The sequence below is a fragment of the Pristiophorus japonicus genome, chromosome 10 (assembly GCF_044704955.1).
Source record: "Pristiophorus japonicus isolate sPriJap1 chromosome 10, sPriJap1.hap1, whole genome shotgun sequence".
NCBI classification, from domain to species: domain Eukaryota; kingdom Metazoa; phylum Chordata; class Chondrichthyes; family Pristiophoridae; genus Pristiophorus; species Pristiophorus japonicus.
Genome location: NC_091986.1, coordinates 95,604,267 through 95,626,755, shown reverse-complemented (window position 1 = coordinate 95,626,755; position 22,489 = coordinate 95,604,267). Strand labels below are relative to the sequence as shown.

The window sequence follows — 22,489 nt, the reverse complement described above, 5'->3', positions numbered from 1 at the left end:
TGGGTGCCCTTGTGCAGGAAACACAGAAAGCTAGCATGCAGATACAGCATGCAATAAGGAAAGCAAATGTCATGTTGTCCTTTATTGCATGGGGGTTGGAGTATAAGAGTAAGGAAGTCTTGCAACAATTGTACAGGGCGTTGCTGAGACCACACCTGGAGTACTGTGCACAGTTTTGGTCTCCTTATCTAAGGAAGGACATATAGTGGAGGCGGTACAACGGAGGTTCACAAGATTGATTCCTGGGATAGAGGGTTGTCTTATGATGAGAGATTGTGTAGAATGGGCCTACACGCTCTGGAGTTTAGAAGAATGAAGAAAAATCTCATTGAAACATACAAAATTCTGAAGGGTATTGACAGGGTAGATGCTGAGAGATTTTTTTCCCCTGGCTGGAGTGTCTAGAACTAGGGGACATAGTCTCAGGATAAGGGGTAGGCCATTTAAGACAGAGATGTGGAGGAATTTTTTCACTCAGAGGGTTGTAAATCTTTTGAATTCTCTGCCCCAGACGGCTGTGGATGCTGAGTCTCTGAATATATTCAAGGCTGAGATGGATAGATTTTTGGAGTCGAGGAATAAAGGGATATGGAGATTGGACAGGAAAGTGGCATTGAGGTCGATGATCAGCCATAATCTTATTAAATGGTGGAGCAGGCTCGAGGGGTCATAGACATAAGAAATAGGAGCAGGAGTAGGCCCTATGAGAAGTCAGGCTATTTTGACATTCAATTGAAATCAGCATAATTTAATAGGGAATTCCTAATGCGAGCTGCTGTGACATCAACAAGCCAATCATAGTGCAGAATTCTCAGAGAGCGGGAACCAAGAAGTAAGGTCCTTTGTTTCTAAAATGTTTTAAATGTTATAGTGAGAGCAAAACAAAGATTGAGACTCTCACATGTGTAACCTGAAATAAAGGTAAAGAATGTTTTTTTAATGTGTTAATTTTTATTAAAATGGATAAATATGACGCTCCACAAAATTAAGAGTAATTTATCAGGGCCATAATGTTTGTTGGGCAGTCAATACGTTGTTAAAACCCGAGTTACACCTAATCCAAAAGGGCCTAACTTTTTATGGGGTATTTAACAGCGATATTACCGCGGAAGAGCCAAAGTTAGTATCAGTTTCACAGATTACACTAATTGTCACCAATGGGGATTTGGGGGGGTGGTGTGGAGGGCACGGGGAGCACAGAGCAGCCAATAATCGGAACAGTGAATGACTGGTTGCAACTTCAGGATTTCCACGTTTAGATACACATGCACTACATCCTGACGTTGCGGTCAGTTTTAAAGGGGTAATGACTGAACGCTGTTCATTCACTGTTGTTATCCACCGCAAGGTCCTGGTCACGGTGTGCAGCTTATCAGAAAATTGCATTGCCGGCAATTTTGCATCAGTCACATTAATGAGCAGAAAATTACAAGTTTTCCCTCACGATTTTCTGATAACTGCAGGCGAGACCCTGCCAGTGGTGCAAAGATTCAGAAAATTCCGCCCCAAATAGCCAACTGCAACATAAGCAACTCTTCAAACTCACCTCCCCCATTCAGGGAGAATGAACTAGAATTAGACCATCCTTTTCTCAAAATTCTCTTGTTGGTTTAATGCAACATTTGTAGTGTTTACAATGTCACTGAAAGCACAAAATCCAAACACATACCGTTAAAAGCCTTGCATGTAGATGTAAGCAAAATCACACATTTGTGCAGGGCTTGGAAACCTTTAGAGAAGATCACAGCCATATATTTCTTTGAGGAAAGCAGCTTTAATTGCTTACCACATATTAATACAAAGGTAGTATTTTTGTGTAGGAGAATTTTAATTAAAAAAATTATAAGTCATATCCATATTTACAATCAAAGCCTCTGAGTTTTCAACATTTTCCCTACTTCTATTTTCTAACTGGCATTGAAAATGGCTATACTTAAAAAAAAAAAAAAAAAAATTTTCTCTTAACATGTTTCTTGTTCCCCGATATGCCCACCATGGATAAATTTTGTGCAGTTAAAACCTTTAACCTCCTTGGAAAATTGTTACCTATCTCAACAGATCTGAAGATTGTAACAGTAAGAACTTCCATGGTTATCAGATGGATTTCTCCAAATGATTCAAATACACGGTAAAAATCTGGGACAGTGATTGAAGTATAAATAGCAACCTTTTTTATTAACATTATTTGGTTACAAGGATTGAATGTTCCTTTTTAAAGAACGTATCTGTTCGTTACAAACAAAGTCTTTGGTGCTAAAGATTTGTACCAATGATGATAAAGTTTGACATACATTGATATTATTTTCTAATGGTGCTTACATACTGAAATACAACTAAATAAAAGTATGTTGCACATAACAAATAAAAAACTATGGCCTAGAATTACCTTGGAGCCAGTCCCACTCCAATGCTGCAACTTCACCAGCAATGTGGCAGAAACCGCACTGTCCGACAAACGGACTTCTGTTGCACTTCCGGTGAAGTTATGGTGGCAGAGTGACAACAGGTTCAAGGAAATTGCAGGCTTATTATTCCAGTTTATTGTGATAACAATATAAATGTATTTGACCGTAACAGACATCACAGGATGCACCGATAAAGCACCAAACTTTGTGATATAAAATAAGTGTGGTAAATAAATCCACATTTCAATAACATGACACTAAACACACATTTTGTATTGTGAAATAATAAATGAAACCATTGTTGCAGTATAATAACTGCAAGCTCACAAAGAATACCAGTGAATTACATTTGCTCCTACTGATCCATGCTGCAATTAAGTTAGGCACATTATTGGATATCCGTCATGTTCGCGCAGCTCCTCTTTAATCTTTATTAAAGCATCTGTATGAAAAAATACAAGAGACGTTAAAGGAGCGACCTTTTGGGAAGACACAAGATAAAATGCCAATGACATATACTAAGCATCATGTACATCTAGATCCTAAATGTTGTTAAATAAAAACAAATTCAAATGGTGCATTTTAAATACAGTAACAGAAACTCATTTGCATAAAAGTACTTGCAGGAGAATAAGCTGGGTTTCCTCAATGGATCAGTGGCCAAGAATACAGTATGATGTTGCACTATATTTTACAGACCAGGAAAGATGGATCCCTGGTCTATACTGAGCTGGCTGACGTCAACAATTGACAACGATCGGGATGCAATAGATTGCCTTTAGTGTCCTTGGTCTTGGAAATGGAAAAGAAATCAGCCAAATCATGACGGTTATCCAATGATCCCTGATGATGTGCGTGTATGTACATGCATGTACACCAAATCAGTTTTGGCTGTGATGCCAAGAGGAAAAATTCAAAATTTTCAAAACCAGACAGCAGCCTGCTATGTTGGGTTGCCCCACTCAGAAAAGATTTGCACATGTAATTTACATGGTCATTTTGACCTATGCCAATTTACCTTTGAAATAGAGTCCAGAACCAGTAGCCGACCACAACACTAGCCTGAAAGTGCATATATTTGTTTATTAAGCTCCAAGCTATAGTTATAAATAGCCAGCAGTAACTAAGATAGTAACTCAATCTAGGGGTTGTGCTTGCATTCATAAATTAAATAAATGACTGCCTTGCAACTCACTGCTAACTTTTAATTTCAAAAACAGATGCAAACCTTCAATTTGTGGCATTTTTTAAAGGAAGAAACACATTTTTGTCGTAAGGGATAAAAGGAGACTCATGAATCCTGGTCATTATCCCAACTGTGAGTATGTAAGATGCAAAATCTTTTCATTTGCACAATTTTCTGAATTATTTTCCCACAACCTTCTCAGTCTCTGGGATGACTGAATGAAGAACTTCAAAGTTCAAACAATGTTTGATCAGTCCATTTACTTTGAAAATTAACATATATTACATGTAGTTGGCCTCCTAGCTGGCACCAAGAGACTGCCAAGAGCTGGTCTGTTAGAAACACTCAGATGCTCGCAGCCTGCCCAGCCACACATAACAAAGTACCTCTCAGACAAAGAGATACTCTATGGTAAATATATATATCACATTATAGAATCATTATTTTGGACTATTTTTAGTCATGCTTTATTTAGAAACATAGAAATTAGGTGCAGGAATAGGCCATTCGGCCCTTCGAGCCTGCACCACCGTTCAATAAGATCATGGCTGATCATTCCCTCAGTACCCCTTTCCTGCTTTTTCTCCATACCCCTTGATCCCTTTAGCCGTAAGGGCCATATCTAACTCCCTCTTGAATATATCCAATGAACTGGCATCAACAACTCTCTGCGGCAGGGAATTCCACAGGTTAATAACTCTTGAGTGAAGAAGTTTCTCCTCATCTCAGTCCTAAATGGCTTACCCCTTATCCTTATACTGTGTTCTGGACTTCAACATTGGGAACAATCTACCCGCATCTAACCTGTCCCGTCCCATCAGAATCTTATATGTTTCTATGAGATCCCCTCTCATCCTTCTAAACTCCAATGTATAAAGGCCCAGTTGATCCAGTCTCTCCTCATATGTCAGTCCTGCCATCTTGAGAATCAGTCTGGTGAACCTTCGCTGCACTCCCTCAATAGCAAGAACGTCTTTCCTCAGATTAGGAGACCAAAAACTGACCACAATATTCCAGGTGAGGCCTCACAACTGCAGTAAGTCCTCCCTGCTCCTATATTCAAATCCCCTAGCTATGAAGGCCAACATACCATTTGTCTTCTTCACCACCTGCTGTACCTGTATGCCAACTTTCAATGACTGATGAACCATGACACACAGGTCTCATTGCACCTCCCCTTTTCCTAATCTGCCACCATTCAGATAATATTCGGTCTTTGCGTTTTTGCCACCAAAGTGGATAATCTCACATTTATCCACATTATACTGCATCTGCCATGCACTTAACCACTCACCTAACCTGTCCAAGTCACTCTGCAGCCTCCTAGCGTCCCCCTCACAGCTCACACCACCACCCAGTTTAGTGTCATTTGCAAACCTGGAGATATTACACTCAATTCCTTCATCCAAATCATTGATGTATATTGTAAAGAGCTGGGGTCCCAGCACTGAGCCTTGTGGCACTCCACTAGTCACTGCCTGCCATTCTGAAAAGGTTTGAATTATAACATTAGCAAAATTAATGTTCAACTGGCTTAAGTGCAATGAAGTAAGTGTTAGTGACTTCCATTCCTGACCCCGCTAGAGTATCTGCAATTACAGTGGATTCAACTGTTCTGCATATATTGAGGGGGATGGGGGGGGGGGGGGGGCATACATGCCATATGGGGACATTTTTAATTACCAGATACAGGGGCGAGAAATGGGCACCATCAAGCAACTCAGAAAATTTGTAACTTTCTGCCTAAGCAGTCCCCTTTATCCAAGCTGTATGCCGGGTTCACTCCGGTGCTCAGGTCTCTGGGTGGTAGGGAGGCTGAGGGCAAGACAATATGTGAAATCCCTCTCCTCATTCCCATCCCCTCTGACATCAGGGACCATGACTGGGATGGAAGTTCCACACACACCAGGACCTTTCATCTGGTGAGACAGCAGTCTTCTGGGTGGAAACCCAGCATTTCTGGTTCCGTCCCATTTTGGTGTTTGGCTAGCCTCCTGTCCCACCTCCACTTGGGATCTGTCGCTGGGACCTTGGATTTTCTGCTCCAAGAGTTATACAGTTATATGGATGGCGTTGCCGCTTTTTTGAGCATATTTACAGCATGACATGTTTATATAGGCAGTTTCCAATATAAATCTGGGCACAGTAATTTATAATGGAAATTTTTAATTTTAATGACTGAACATATGCAACTTTAAATTAGGAATTGTACCATGGTCCAATTATCTCTTGCCCTCTAACTCCAATTCACCTGCTGACCATATTCCAACAACAAAAACAGTGTATTTATATAGCGTCTTTAACGTAGTAAAATATCCCAAGGCGCTACACAGGAGTATTATGAGACAAAAAAATTTGACACCAAGCCTCATAAGAAGAAATTATTGCAGGTGACGAAAATTGGTCACCGAGGTAGGTTTTAAGGAGCATCTTAAAAGGGGGAAAACAGGTAGAGAGGCAGAGAGGGTTAGGCAGGGAATTCCAGAGCTTAGGGTCTAGGCAACAGAAGACACAGCCACCAATGGTTGAGCAATTATAATCAGGGATGCTCAAGAGGGCAGAATTAGAGGAGTGCAGATATCTCTGGGGGTTGTGGGGCTGGAGGAGAATACAGAGATAGGGAGGTGCGAGGCCATGGAGGGATTTGAAAACAAGGATGAGAATTTTGAAAATCGAGGCGTTGCTTAACTAGGAGCCAATATACGTCAGCGAGCACAGGGATGATGGGTGAGCGGGTCTTGGTGCGAGTTTAGACACGAGCAGCCAAGTTTTGGATCACCTCAAGTTTACGTAGGGTAGAATGTGGGAGGCCAGCCAGAAGTGTGTTGCAACAGTCAAGTCTAAAGGCGACAAAGGCATGGATGAGGGTTTCAGCAGTGGACGAGCTGAGGCAGGGGCAGAGACGGGCAATGATACGGAGGTGGAAAAATAGGCGGGCTTAGTCATGCTGCGGTCTGTAGTCAAAAGCTCATTTCATGGTTAAATGTGACACCAAGGCTGCAAACAGTCTGGTTCAACCTCAGAAAGAAGTTGCGGAGAGGGATGGAGTCAGTGGCTAGGGAACAGAGTTTGTGGTAGGGACCGAAAACAATAGCTTCAGTCTTCCCAATATTTAATTGGAGAAAATTTCTGCTCATCCAGACCTGGATGTCAGACAAGCAGTCTGACAATTTAGAGACTATGGAGGAGTTGAGAGAAGTGGTAGTGGGGGAGAGCTGGGTGTCATCAGCGGTGTACATGTGGAAATTGATGCTGTGTTTTCAGATGATGGTGAGTAGAGGGCCAAAGGCTGGACAGTTGAGAGTTCATAAGTGCAGTTGTAAGAGAATCAGGAGAGTGTTTTTTTCCCCCAGAGGCGGACACAGAAGGAGGTAGGGTTGGGGCGAGGGGGGGTGGGGTGGAAGGGGAATGTGGGGGGAGAGCGATATGAGGAAGTGGTCAGAGATGACCTTATCTGTGATTGACACAATGGGAGTAGCGAGACCACGAGAGATGGCAAGGTCGAGGGGGGTGACCATGACTATAGGTTGGGGAGTTTACATGGAGGGAGAGATTAAGGGAGGATAGGAGACTAGTGAGCTCAGAGGAGAGAGAGTATGATGAATTGAGATGGAGGTTGCAATCACCAAGAATGAGAAGTCATTCGGTGTAGAGGCTGAGGGAGGAAAGAAGTGAAGAAATATCGGTCATACCATTTTTATGGTACTTGAGTGAGCAGTAGAGAACGAGAATTTTAAATGAGAGGTGAGAGGGATGGAATAAGGTGAGATGGTCAATGGAGGAGAACGTGCTGGAGGAGTAGGGAGACAGACCAAGGTGTGATTTTCTGATGAGAGCCACAGTGCCACCACGGCGGTCTGAGCGGGGCAAGTGGTGGAAGGTATAGCCAGGTGGGGAGGCTTCATTTATGGGTAATGTGTCATTTGCCTTTCAACCAGGTTTCCGTCAAAGCCATGATGTCGATGCAATCATCCATGATAAGCTTAAGTATGGCAAGGGCCTTGTTCGCAAGCGAACTGACATTCTGGAGGGAGGTGCAGAGTGGGTTGGCGATGGCTGTTCCACTGCCAGTGATCACAGGGTCAGCGATGAGGGCAATGAGTTGGATGGGGAGGAGAGTGGCAAGATTAGCCCCCAGTAGGCAGGCAGGCCGGGAAGGTCGGTGAGAGAGTAGGATGGGACAGTTGGGGTTGCTGCTCGTAAGGAGGCAGCGACGAGTGCCTCGATGGGCCCTTAGTAGGATGCCAAGAGAGGCACAGAGGGAAGCTGTAGGCTTATCTATTCCAGATCATCATAACTCGCCGAGTAAAAAAGTTTATCCGCATCAGCACCCTGGCTTTTTTGCCAATTATTTTAAATCTGTGTCCTTCGGTTACCGACCCTACTGCCAGTGGAAACAGTCTCTCTCTATCTACACTATTAAAATTCCTCATAATTTCAAACACTTCTATTAAATCTCCCCTTAAACTTCTCTGCTCCAATCCAAGCTTCTCTCGTGTCTCCAGTTAACTAAAACCCCTCATCCCTGGTACCATTCGTGTCAATCTCCTCTGCACCCTCTCCAAGGCCTTGACATCCTTTCTAAAGTATGGTGTCCAGAATTTGACACAATATTCCAGCTGAAGTATAATCAGTGACTTATAAAGATTCAACATAGTTGTCTTGATTTTACACTCTATGGCCTAGAAATTTGGGACATTTACATCTCCCATTAGTGCCGTTGGTCCAGCCGAAACCGTCCTTGGTAGCCCAGTGGACCTAACTAGAGTTCACAGTGGCTCTCCCCTTTAACTGAAGGGGAGAGACGTTATGACATGCCAGCGCAATGATGTAATCAACACGGTGCTGATGACTAACAGCTGAGAACACTCCATTCCGCCCCCACTTCCACCCTGCTAGTGACGGCCACTGCGCTCCACTCCCACTTCTGCCCCGCTGGAAAAAAAAAACGAGGAGCTGAATTTCGCCAGATAGTCCACCGCATCCATTGCGGTGGCGCAACCACTTCAAAAAGGGTAGGTGCGACCCATTTCTGGTGGAAGGCAATTTCAACCCCCACGTCTCCGCCCATTTCACCAGTCTGTTTATGTCCTCCTGAAGTCTGCTGCTGTTCCTCTTCACTGTTTACTACATTTCTAAGCTTTTATTGAGTTCATTGATGAAATAACTATATAAGGGTAGCATGGTTGATGTTGTGTATATGAACTTTGTTTGACAAAGTGCCATATAATAAACATGTTAGCAAAATTGAAGCCCATGGGATTAAAGAGGAGGTAGCACCATGGATATGAAATAGGATGCGAGACAGAAAGCAGAGTAGTAATGAATGGTGGGATGTATACAGGGTGTCCCTCAGGGAACTGTATTAGGATCACAAATTTTCAGACTGGAGGAAGTACCCAGGGGATGGTATTAGGACCACTGCTTTTTTTGATACATATTAATGACCTGGGCTTGGGTATACAGGGCATAAAATAGCTTGCAGAAGTTAGCCAAACATAATTTGTCTTTAACAAATCCATGATGGCTGTCATTTATAAACCCATGTTCTTCCAAGTGACAATTAATTTTGTCCCAGATTATGGTCTCTAAAAGTTCCCCCACTATCGCTGTCAGGCTGACTGCCCTATAGTTGCTGTATTTATTCCTCTCCTGTTTTTTGAACAGAGGTGTAACATTTGCACTCCTCTAGTCCTCTGGCACCACTCTAATATCCAAGGAGGATTGGAAGACTGAAGACTTCCCTCAGCAACCTAGCATCTGCGCTGGATAACTTTTCTACTTTGAGCACGCTGACTGTTTTAGTATCCTCTATCTATTTTTATCCTATCCAATGTCATTACTACCTCTTCCTTTACTGTAACATTGGCAGCATCCTCTTCTCTAGTGAAGACAGATGCAATGTACTCATTAAATACCTCAGCCACGTCCTCTGCCTCCACAAGATGATCTCCTTTTAGGTCCTTAAACGGCCCCATTAGTTCCTTCAAATCTTCCTAAACTTAGAAACTACTAGGAAAAACTTTAAAAGGCATCTGCACTGTTAGTAGTTATGTTATTAAATGTAATTAGTTTTATTTTTAACAATCGGAAAAATCTCTCATGCTTCATCACAGGCAGGATTTATTCAACATCTGAACATTACATATCTTCTCCATAACAGCCTTAAATCTTACCGTAATATTTTTGATCAAGCTCTGTAATTTTGTAACTATAGCATCCGCCAAGCTCCACCATGCTGCATCCCTCCAGAATTTTGCTCAAAGTACATGAAATCCTGAGGAAAAGAAATTATTTGACAACTGTGTTTGCAATTCAAGTATCAATCTGTTACTGGTAAACATCAAAAATGTTTATAAAGGACCTTAGTCACTAATGTTATAGTTAAATCTCCCCGATGACTTAAAGGAAAAGTACATTACATGATTTCAGAAGACTCGGTTTATTTAAAGTTAGATTTTCTCAGGCAGAACAATCCTAGGGATGTTACAATTACCCCAGTTTCCTAGGATAAGGTGGGAGGAGAGGAGGGAAAATGAACCAAGGTTCCTACTTCTGAATGGAATCAATAATCCTTGCTGAAAATGTGCATGTATGGATATTGAATGAGAACAGAATTGCAATCTATTATAATATCCCGCCATGCTCAAATAGTTTGCGAACACTAACTGTCTTGCCAAATATATGAAAATGACTTGAAACCAAATGTCAGCACCACCTTCGGGGAATGGGGTGAAAATGGGAAAACTGTCTTTGTCCTGCACATTTGTTACTAGGGCTGCATTATTACCTAAATGTGGAGCACAAGGCTGATGGTTTATAATGATCTGAAAAATCATGCTGTCCAGCAAGATCACCTGGACTGACAATTTCAAATAGTTAGTAACAGTGCCGTTAATGAAAAATCAGGAGGTGGTGTACTGGGAAATGCAGACGATCTGTCAATTTGTTTAAAAAAAAATTGTACCTTCGCATTAGTAATTACTTTTATACATGCTGCAGTACAAGCAAGTGGAGCAAATAAAGTTAATTTTATGTAAAATAAAAACAGAAAATGCTGGTCAGGCAGCATCTGTGGAGAGAGAAACAGAGTTAACGTTTCAGGTTGGTGACCCTTCGTTAGAACTGGAAAAAGTTGGAGATGTGATTTATATAACTTGTTTGATAAATATGGACCATTAGTGAAAAAACCCGTGCAAAAGCATATTAGCAACTCCTGAAAAGGCTGTTGAGCTTTATTTCCAAAAACGTGTTACAAAAGCTGAATGTTCTTCTCAACTTCGGATTGTACTGTACGCATCAGCATACGCGGCACTTTTGAGATCTTAGGCAGCGTCATTGATTTTAAAGTCTGTCGTTCCACCTGGACAGCAGAATAAATGGAAAAAGCTTGGAATCTGCCAGGAAGCACATTTAACTTCCTACAGTGCACTGAATCACCCAGACACAGCAAATATCAAAAAACTGAGTAAGTCAGAGCTTATGTCTGGAAAGGAACTTACTTGATTCTCCTCCACTCAGGGAAGGGGTGGGGGCTGTTACAGATAGTGTAGAATTGATATGTGGTCAAACCTAGGGCCCAGGGAAGCCAGAGGACGTTGTTGTGGAAATACAGTTTAATGTAGTTGAGTAGAAGCTTAAGACATGCCAGCCCTTGGTTACAGAGCATGTGAATCCTTCCATGAAACAAAGGGTGCTTGCAGCAAAAACACATATAGAGGTTAATGCACAAGTACCCAGAGCTGGGTGAAATGGTAAACAGAGTCAATACCTAAAGAGTGAAGACAGGAATTTAGTGAGAGTTTGAAGAAGATACAAAGGGGGGAGGAGATTCTAAGTAATATAAAGCGAGGGACAACAGCAAAAGAGTAAGAGGGCAGAGCAGAGCAGTCTAAGTAATTAGAATTTCATAGCTGGAAACCAGCATTTCCGATCGGTCAAGTTTCTGGCTTGACAGATGGCCGCATCTCGGGAGCGAGGACACTTGTAAGTGGAAATTTCCAATATTTACGCTTACAAATGTCCTCAAAAATCTTGCGCCTGAAAAAGCAGGCATATAGCCTACTTTTGCAGGCGCAAGTGTTTTAAAAAAACACAAAAACATAAAAACAAAGTTATTAAAACATATTTTATCATTAAAAACCCTCCCCACAATGGTAAGTTTATTTTAAAAATCTTAAGAAAATCAGGAAATTATTTTTTTTAAGACATGAATAACTACTTTAAATCAAGGTAGTGTAATTATTTTCTATTTTTTTAGTGTTTTGGGCTCTATCACAATCATAGTAATAGGGGTTTAAGACCCTGCGGAACTCCTATTACTATGATACTTTACCTGATTGGCTGCCCAGAGCCATGTGACTCCAGCTCGAGGCCTGCGCACACGTCGACGTGCACACGCTGCGAATTGCAGTCGAAGGAGGCTTTAGTATCGGAAAGTCCAACGTGGGCACCAGCATATTTTTTCTCTAAAATGCCCGTGGGAAGGCGAAAACGGAATTTCAGGGCAAATGTAATGTAAATATTAAATAAATAATAAATAAATAGGAGTAAGGAGTATATATAATACATATATACATTAGAGACAAGGGTGGAGAGGGGGGGGGTGGGGGATGTGAAGCAGACTAAGATGGGTTTAGGCGTTACGTAAATGCACGGAGCATGGTGAATACGGTTGGTGAGCTGCAGCCACAAATTGCCACATGGGATTATGATATTGTGCTAATAACAGAGAGCTGGCTCAAACAAAGTGAGGAATGGGCACTAATATTCCTGGTTGCAATGTATTCAGGAAAGATAAGGAAGGAAAAAAAATGAAGGGAATTGGCTGTATTCAGCTAAGAAACTATTATAGTACTGGAGAGGAATGACGTAGTTGAGGGGGTCAAAGATAGAATCTATTTGGTTAGAATTAACAATAGAGGAGCTATTACACAGCTGGGTGTGTATTAAGTGGAAGGGGACAGAAGAGCAAATTTGCAGGTAGATTGCAGAATAAAGTGGGGCAAGTGGAGCATATTTCAGTCTGGGAGCATTTGAGAAACTGTGATCGCATTACTATTGACCTGGAATTTGCGGTGTGTAATAATAGCGAATGAACAGTGTTTGCTGTTATTACCCCTATTACCGCAACCTCAGGATGTAGTGCACGTGCATCTTAAAAAAGAAATCCTGAAGTTGCATTCAGTCATTCACTGCTCCGACATTGGCTGCGCAGTGACCACTGCCAGCACTGTTGCCCAGACGACCTGGCTCCAGTGACCAAAGAAGCTTCATGACCTCAGACCACTGGTCAAGGTCAGTGAATGCATCTTCAAAAGCCATCTCCTACCAACTGCATCACCAGCCTCACATACTGACCAATGCATAACCCCCCTACCCAATCACTCAATTATCAACAATCTGTACCTATCACAAGGCACACCTCCCATTCCTAGCCTCACTTCACGCCTTTGGAGGAGACGATGCAGGCCATTCTTGGCAGAGGCATGGCTGAGCCCTTGGCCAGCACAGGGCAAAAAGGACACAAGATGCTGGTATCCTCATATGTTATCCTCTTTCTGGTGTGCACCTCTTGCTTTCCCATCCTAACACTACAACAATTCTACCTTTGTACATTCCTCATTTCACACAGCCATGAAATGCAGCCTGCCCAGCCAGTGGTTGGCCAAGAAGAGGGAGAGGAGAGTGAAGAGTGAGAGGAGCATGAAGAAAGAGAGACACTGTTACTTGATTTCACATTCCCAGTCGCCAGCTCCTCAAGATTGACCAGCAAGGTCATTTGCAGTGTTCCCCACTGAAAGTCAGCAGCCTTCCATTAGCCATTCTGCAGCCACAGGGGTAGCATTGCATGATGCCAGTAGGATAGGTAAAGGTATACACAAGACAGTCACGAGAGAATACATAAGGGTGATGAGTTGAATTCTTGATGTCATATTGGATAGATAGAGGTATAAAGTTGGATTGGAAGGAGTGCTATGTGGTGGCTTTTGTTTCAGCATTGTGGCCAAGAGGATACTGTGATGTTTAGTAACAAAGGGAAGGTAATGTGTGCGACAAATGGGGGAATTGGATGGTCACTGGTGCCTCAGGTGAATGATTCCATCCCAGATATTCCAGCCTGAAAGGAGCCATCTGGGTTGCATCCTTCCTTTTGCTTCCTCCTCTCCGGTTTCCTCCTCTTCAGCATCTTCCTCTTCTCTCTGCGCGACAGCATAACAAGCTGGAAATACTCAGGCACAGTCAGCATCTTGACCTGAGACATGAACTCTGCTTCTCTCTCCACAGATGTTGTCTGACTTGCTGAGCATTTGCAGCATTTTCTGTCTTCTCAGAGACCATCCTTTACCATCTGAGGCCTTGTAAGCATCCTGCAGCACTCCCTACACACTTTAAAAAAACTTTTAACATGCATTGCACCAAGTCACTACCTCAATTACATTTTTTTTTAAAACCCAGTCGGAAAGCTTAAATGCAAATTTGCCTGAAAGATGTGAGTGTCCATTTAAGAGATGCTGACAGCATCTCTCTCAGACTGCTGCATGCTAGGTTTATATGGTGAGCTTAGGACCCAGCGCTGAACTCAGCACGAAGGTCCAAGTTCACCGTGGTAACGTTAAGTTGACGTTGCACGCCGTCTAACATCACCTCTCCTTCCTTTCAATTTGCAGGATGATGGATGTTACCAGCAGCGCTACCAGACCTTCAAAAATGGAGGATGCCATGGGACCTGCCACCAGCTGCAGCCGCCTTCTTTTGCCAGTCAGCCCCCAAATTTTTGCACAGTAAAACTTTGAATTCAGCATCATATTAGCTCATGTTGTTTGCCACCTTTCCCTCCCAACAATGCCAACTATAATATTATTTTGTCACTTACCACTAGTAAGCACGCTCCAAGAAGGACAGCTTTAATTTTAACATCCAAATCCACTGGAAACTGAATTCCGAAGTTATCAGTATCTGTGAAGCATTCTCGAATAAGACCTGACCACTGCTTCGATATCTTTCCAACAATGCTAGTCTCATCCAGACTCACAACCTATTAAAAAATATCAAAACAGAAAATATTTTGTTTTGATTCAAATTATAAGAAAAATAACCTCGATTATTGATTTCCCTCAGCTGACTTTCATAATTTCAATTTAAGTTTGATGAATAGGCTATTGAACACAATATTGATAATGCTACAAGCCATTCCTTCTCCCACTGTAGAACTAGTCATTCACTGGACCAGAAATCATGGTTGCTAATTGAAAATGTTCCAACATTCCTACTCTTATAAATCTATTGGGTCGTTTCATCCCTTTGCTAAAAGCAACAATATCACACAAATCACTGAATATGTACAAAAGTGATGAATTTTCTGAAATAAAGTAGAACTGTTTATATAAATCTTAGAAATCTCATCTTTGTGAAATTTTATAATTATCAATATAAATCTTTACCTTATTTTTCATTTTTGTGACCAGAAATTCTGAGAAATCATTACACATGAGACACACTCCCATTATCAGCCATTTTTAAAGGTGATCTGGGAGTCTACAAGGCCCATGGAGGACCCAGACCAATGCTTGCTGGCCCTATAAGCTCCTTTCCCTCAACACACGAGGTAGTGCAGCTCTTACTGCTAGGTACATAAAGGTGCATCCCCCAAGCAAGCTGGGCAGAAGACCACCCCATAACAAACATGTGGCTGAACCACTGGTGGGACACATCCTATTCTAAAAGTTCAGTCTCACCCGGACCAAGAAAAATACAAAGCTATCAGAGGCCCATTCGGCACAACCTACCAGTGCCCTTTCTATCATACTCAAAACTACCTCCCAACAGAGAAAAGGACAGTATAGGAGGGAAAATTAGTCAAGAACCATAACTCACTCAGGCAAGGGCAGCAACCACAACACCATGGGTAACAAACCCCCTTTTCCATGGCATAGAAACATAGAAAAATAGGTGCAGTAGGAGGCCATTCGGCCCTTCGAGCCTGCACCGCCATTCAATAAGATCATGGCTGATCATTTCTTCAGTACCCCTTTCCTGCTTTCTGTCCATACCCCTTGATCCCCTTAACTGTAAGAGCCATATCTAACTCCCTCTTGAATATATCCAGTGAACTGGCATCAACAACTCTCTGCGGCAGGGAATTCCACAGGTTAACTACTCTCTGAGTGAAGACATTTCTCCTCATCTCAGTCCTAAATGGCCTACCCCTTATCCTAAGACTATGTCCCCTGGTTCTGGACTTCCTCAACATCGGGAACATTCTTCCCGTATCTAACCTGTCCAGTCCCGTCAGAATCTTATATGTTTCTATGAGATCCACTCTCATCTTCCTAAACTCCAGTGAATAAAGGCCCAGTCGATCCAGTCTCTCCTCATATGACTGCCCAGCCATCCCTGGAATCAGTCTGGTGAACCTTCGCTGCAATCCCTCAATAGCAAGAACGTCCTTCCTCAGACTAGGAGACCAAAACTGAACACAATATTCCAGGTGAGGCCTCACTAAGGCCCTGTACAACTACAGTAAGACCTCCCTGCTTCTATATTCAAATCCCCCAGCTATGAAGGCTAACATACCATTTGCCTTCATCACCGCCTGCGTGCCCACTTTCAGTGACTGATGAACCATGACACCCAGAGCTGAATCCCAGAGACCATAAACAATTAAATTACTTTGACCATTAATCCAAGCACAAGTAGGCCGAGAATCTTTAATATACACGAACCTAAAGCACCTTGTAATGTAAATGTACAATGGCTGCATAAAATATATGTGTGAATGTAAATTCTTGAAAATGCAATTTTAAAAACTCAAAATTTTCATATGCAACTATTATACTTAAACCAACTCTTTCAATTTGAGGTAAATGTTGAATCAAGTGTGCCTACTTCAAGTACTTCAAGAATCAAGTGTGCATATCATTGCTACCTCACTCCTAACTCAGCCTATGTGCCTTAGAAACCCTCATACATGCCTTGCTCATCTCCAAATTACTACCCTAATGATCCCCTGGCCGGCCTCTCATCGTCCACCAGCTGTAAATTTTAGCTTTTGCAAACCTGCTGCCCTTATTCTATCCCGAACCAAGTCCTGCTCGCCCATCACACCTGTCCTCACTAACCTACACCAACCCTGTGTCCTTGCAAACTATCGCCCCATCTCCAATCTCCCTTTCCTCTCCAATGTCCGAGAATATGTTGTTGCCTCTTAAATATATGCCCATCTTTCCCACAATTCTGTTTGAAACTTTCCAATCGGGTTTCCACCCCTGCCACAGCATGGAAATGGTTCTAAACAATCATAAATGTCATCCTCCATGACTGTGGTGTAGTATTTGACCTGTCTGCAGCCTTTAACACAGTCAACCACAACATTCTCCTCCAAGGCTTCTCCTCTGTTGTCCAACTCAGTGGGAATGCCTTCACTTGGTTCCACTCTTACCATGTTCCATGTAGTTTTTTTGGAAAGCACCAGACTGTGCTATTTGGCCCCAAACTGTGCTTCCTACCCTATATCCTGTCCATCATAAAAACTGCCTACTTCAATCTTTATAACAGCGCTCAGAGTGCTGCTGAAACCCTCATGCGTGCATTTATCATCTCCAGATTCGACTATTCAAACATTCCCCTACTAGGCCTCCCATTCTCCACCCTTGATAAACTTCAGCTCATTTAAAACTCAGCTGCCCAGATCCTATCCCACCAAATACTGCTCACCCAAGACCCCTGTGCTTACTAACCTACATTAGCTCCCAGTTCAACACCTCAAATTTGAAATTCTCTTGCTCATGTTCAAATCCCTTCACGGGCTCACACCTCTCCATCTCTGTAACCTTCTCTAGCTCTACAACCCTCTTAGAACTCTGCGTTCCTCCAACTCTAGCCGCTTGTGCACCCCTCACACACGTTGTCCCATCTAGGTGCTAAAGTCTTGAATACTCTCTCTAAACCTCTCCACTTTTATGAACCTGCTCAAAACCCATCTCTTCGATCAAGCTTTTAAATCACCCTTACTAATATCTCCTTATTGGCTCAATGTTGATTTCTGTTTGATTATGCTATTGTGAAGCATCTTGGGATGTTTTCCGACATTAAAGGCAATACATAAGTGTAAGTTGTTGTGTTTGCTGACATTACAACAGTGACTACACTTCAAAAGTACTTCACTGGCCATGAAACACTTTAGGACATCCTGCGAGTTCTTTCTTTCTTAACTTTCTAATATGCCAATGTATACAAGAATTTAAATAGAAGTATAATCCAGGGACTGCAACATGGTGCAAATAAACAGATGCAAATTAATCCCAGGATAAAGTCTCACACAATAATTATTCAGTTGAGCTTTATTTAAGAAATAAACCAAGAAATCACTTTTATTCACTTTAAGGTGATATTAGCCGATTAATAGTTCAGGCATTTATAGGACGTGCCTCTTTCTATTTTAATGCAGGCATTAACCCTGCTTTACATAAATGGGTTAATGTCTCGACTAAAAATATAAGATACAGGAATGACATAAAAGTGCAATAACATTCACACGCTTATGTGAACAGCGATAATTTATTAGTGATAATGAGATATGTGAGCATTTTTCATGTCATGCAATGAAGTAAGTGATACTTTGGCCCCGATGCCGGGGATGCAGAGGCCCTGCCTGGTTTTTACATCCAGCAGCCAGCCAGATCGAGAGGCTGGCCGGCTGCCGGGCAGGAAATCCAGTGGTAGATGTTCGCAGCCGGCTATCGAGAAGATCGGGAGCTGGTGAGTGGGGGGAGGGGCTTTGAGGGCGGCAGCAAAGGAGAGATCGATCACAGCAAAAGATTTGTTTGAGGGGCTGAGAGAAGCACACCTGCTCCTTCTGATCCACAAGCAGTGCTGGAAAAGTACTTACCTTGTGGATCTGGCAATTCCCATCTCCCTGCAGCTGCTGGGTTTCTCTTGCCCTGGGAAACCTGACCCACAGATGTTAAATTCAAATCGCTCCCCAAATCTAAAGAATGACACCTTATTAAGATATTATAATTATGGACCCGCCTCTCCAGAGCAGGTTACTCGGATGCCCCCAAACCTGTCGCGGTTAAACCGGAAGTAGATGTATCACGGCAGGTTGGTGCGGGTTTCACATTTTTACCCACCCCTGCCTCAGGGTTAAAATTCCCCTCTTGATTTATATGAGGATGTAACTAGCAGAGTGGACAAGGGAGAACCAGTGGATGTGGTGTATTTGGACTTTCAAAAGGCTTTTGACAAGGTCTCACACAAGAGATTGGTGTGCAAAATTAAAGCACATGGTATTGGGGGTAATGTATTGAAACATAGAAAACATAGAAACATAGAAAATAGGTGCAGGAGTAGGCCATTCTGCCCTTCGAGCCTGCACCACCATTCAATACGATCATGGCTGATCATTCACTCAGTACTCCTTTTCTGCTTTCTCTCCATACCCCTTGATCCCCTTAGTCGTAAGGGCCATATCTAACTCCCTCTTGAATATATCCAATGAACTGGCATCAACAACTCTCTGCGGCAGGGAATTCCACAGGTTAACAACTCTGAGTGAAGAAGTTTCTCCTCATCTCAGTCCTAAATGGCCTACCCCTTATCCTAAGACTGTGTCCCTTGGTTCTGGACTTCCCCAACATCAGGAACAATCTACCCGCATCTAACCTGTCCCGTCCCGTCAGAATCTTATATGTTTCTCGGATATCCCCTCTCATCCTTCTAAACTCCAATGTATAATGGCCCAGTTGATCCAGTCTCTCCTCATATGTCAGTCCAGCCATCCCAGGAATCAGTCTGGTGAACCTTCGCTGCACTCCCTCAATAGCAGGAACGTCCTTCCTCAGATTAGGAGACCAAAACTGAACACAATATTCCAGGTGAGGCCTCACCAAGGCCCTGCTCCTATACTCAAATCCCCTAGCTATGAAGGCCAACATACCATTTGCCTTCTTTACCACCTGCTGTACCTGTATGCCAACTTTCAATGACTGATGAACCATGACACAGGAGTCTCGTTGCACCTCCCCTTTTCCTAATCTGCCACCATTCAGATAATATTCTGCCTTTGCGTTTTTGCCCTCGAAGTGGATAACCTCACATTTATCCACATTATACTGCATCTGCCATGCATTTGTCCACTCACCTAACCTGTCCAAGTCACCCTGCAGCCTCTTAGCCTCCTCCTCACAGCGCCACCCAGCTTAGTGCCATCTGCAAACTTGGAGATATTACACTCAATTCCTTCATCCAAATCATTAATGTATATTGTAAAGAGCTAGGGTCCCAGCACTGAGCCCTGCGGCATTCCACTAGTCACTGCCTGCCATTCTGAAAAGGACCCGTTTATCCACGTGGGTAGAGAACTGGTTGGCAGACAGGATGCAGAGAGTCGGGATAAACGGGTCCTTTTCAGAATGGTAGGCGTGACTAGTGGGGTGCCGCAGGGTTCAGTACTGAGACCCCAGCTATTTACAATATACATCAATGATTTAGATGAAGGAATTTAGTGTAATATCTCCAAGTTTGCAGATGACACTAAGCTGGGTGGCGGTGTGAGCTGTGAGGAGGATGCTGGGTGACTTGGACAGGATAGGTGAGTGGGCAAATGCATGGCAGATGCAGTATAATGTGGATAAATGTGAGGTTATCCACTTTGGTGGCAAAAACAGGAAGACAGAATAGGAAAAGGGGAGGTGTAACGAAACCTGGATGTCATGGTACATCAGTCATTGAAAGTTGGCATATAGGTACTGCAGTCGGTGAAGGCTGCAAATGGCCTGTTGGCCTTCATAGCTAGGAGATTTGAATATAGGAGCAGGGAGGTCGTACTGCAGTTGTTCAGGGCCTTGGTGAGGCCTCACCTGGAACAGTGTGTTCAGTTTTGGTCTCCTAATCTGAGGAAGGACGGTCTTGCTATTGAGGGAATGCAGCGAAGGTTCACCAGACTGATTTCCAGGATGGTAGGACTGACATATGAGGAGAGACTGGATCGACTGGGCCTGTATTCACTGGAGTTTCGAAGAATGAGAGGGGATCTCATAGAAACATATAAAATTCTGATAGGATTAGACAGGTTAGATACAGGAAGAATGTTCCGGATACTGGGTAAGTCCAGCACCAGGGATCACAGTCTTAGGATAAGGGGCAAGTCATTTCGGACCGAGATGAGGAGAAACTTCTTCACTCAGAGTGGTTAACTGTGAAATTCTCTACCGCAGAAAGTTGTTGAGGCCAGTTCGTTAAACATATTCAAGAGGGAGTTAGATATGGCCCTTATGGCTAAAGGGATCAAGGGGTATGGAGAGAAAGCAGGAAAGGGGTACTGAGGGGAATGATCAGCCATGATCTTATTGAATGGTGGTGCAGGCTCGAAGGGCCGAATGGCCTACTCCTGCAACTATTTTCTATGTTTCTTTGTTTCTATTAACATGGCTTTGTCAGGAAAAAAAGTTAGAGTAGAATGTTGGAATGAAACTTTGGCTATATTTCATCTGCTTTTATGTAAATTGATATTGGAGATCACTAAAATGTGCGTTGTACTTACTTCAAAATTTACATCACCAAGACAACTGAACGCCAAGCATGGACCTTTGATTTTCAATACTGTTTCATGATTTTCATTCTGGATGCTGAATTTAGGTATAAAGGGGTGCCATTCCTGGACAACATAGCCAATAGCCTTTCCTGGTGGTGCCTGAACTTCTAGCTGCAAGACAGATAAAATAAATGTATTAAACTGCTCACTCATTCCTGAATATTAAAATAATAATTGAGCCATCATGCATTATTTTTCAAGATTATAAAACAAGTTAGAAAACAAAACAAAATCAATTGAATGTAAAAACCAGTAAGTGCTCAGGCTCCATGTTGAGACACATTTATATTGGTATGAGTTAAACACTAGCTAAACAAGGCTCATTACTGATGGATAATCCTTCTCACACCTTGGCTTCAAATGTATTTCCCTCCAGTCACAATTTTACTCATCTCTCCATTCTATTGATATTATAATATTCATTGTTTCTTTCAGCTTCTCTCTGATTCCTCATAAGTTCTAAATATGCCATCCTACACAATCGTCCTTCGCTGTGCACATGATGCTGACATCACAATCTGCTACTCTAACTCATTCTTTGCCAGGAACCACCAACGATAGTAATTCTTACATCCCTCAATCTTTCCTTCCTCATGCATATGTACAGTCTTTTAAAACCTAAGACTATCACTGCTTTTTGAATTATCCTATTGGACTAGAATTTCCTATCAGTCCACCAGCGCCCGATCGCTGTCCAAAAGACCGCTAAGACTGGGAAGATTATCGCCAACGAAAACTTCTACCCAAAATTAAATCCGCCAAGCGAAAAACATGGACCTTGCACCCCCATTCTGGGTGAAAAAGGGCAATTTAGGGTCCACTGGGCGGCTCCTAAGCAAATTCGGCGATAAATTAAAAAATCAATAAAAATTTACCCCGAGGCTGCGGGTTGGGCCTAACAGCAAAAAAACAAAAATAATTTTTTAAAAACATCACAAAAAACCCCCCAAAAAACATTCCAAGGCACTTTTAAATTAAATAACCATGACAGATTTTTAAAAATAAGTAATAAAAAAAACAATCACTAACCTTTTTCTTGGAGAGGTACTCACCTACCGCTCAGCTCCGCTGATCCTCGTGGGCGGTTTTTAAAAACTTACCTACGGGTCACCGCTCAGCCAAATATCGTGCCAGGGCGATCTCAGGATGGTGCACAACAGCGGTCCGCTCCCCAGCGGTGTAACTCGGGTAAGGAATTTCTCGCTTACCTGATTACCACCCACATTGCCCAATACAGCCCAAAAACAGGGCGATAAACCATTGGAAATTATAGCCCAAAGTCTCTATTTTTCTCCCAACTTT

The 22,489-nt window shown here is 42.6% G+C and overlaps 1 protein-coding gene across 10 annotated transcripts in view; it reads right to left on the bottom strand.

Moving 5' to 3' along the window:
• Positions 1–2,148: 2,148 nt before the first annotated feature.
• The window catches only part of LOC139275034 (phospholipid scramblase 1-like), a 181,935-nt gene continuing 161,594 nt past the window's right edge, over positions 2,149–22,489 (bottom strand). For all 10 annotated transcript variants that reach the window (XM_070891929.1, XM_070891927.1, XM_070891928.1 and 7 more), the window contains 4 exons: positions 21,137–21,298; positions 14,468–14,629; positions 9,768–9,868; positions 2,149–2,847 (listed from right to left, as the gene is read on the bottom strand). In XM_070891929.1, coding sequence (XP_070748030.1) covers positions 9,803–9,868; positions 14,468–14,629; positions 21,137–21,298 — 390 coding nt within the window. In that variant the 3' untranslated portion in view covers positions 2,149–2,847; positions 9,768–9,802. The remainder of the gene's footprint in view (positions 2,848–9,767; positions 9,869–14,467; positions 14,630–21,136; positions 21,299–22,489) is intronic.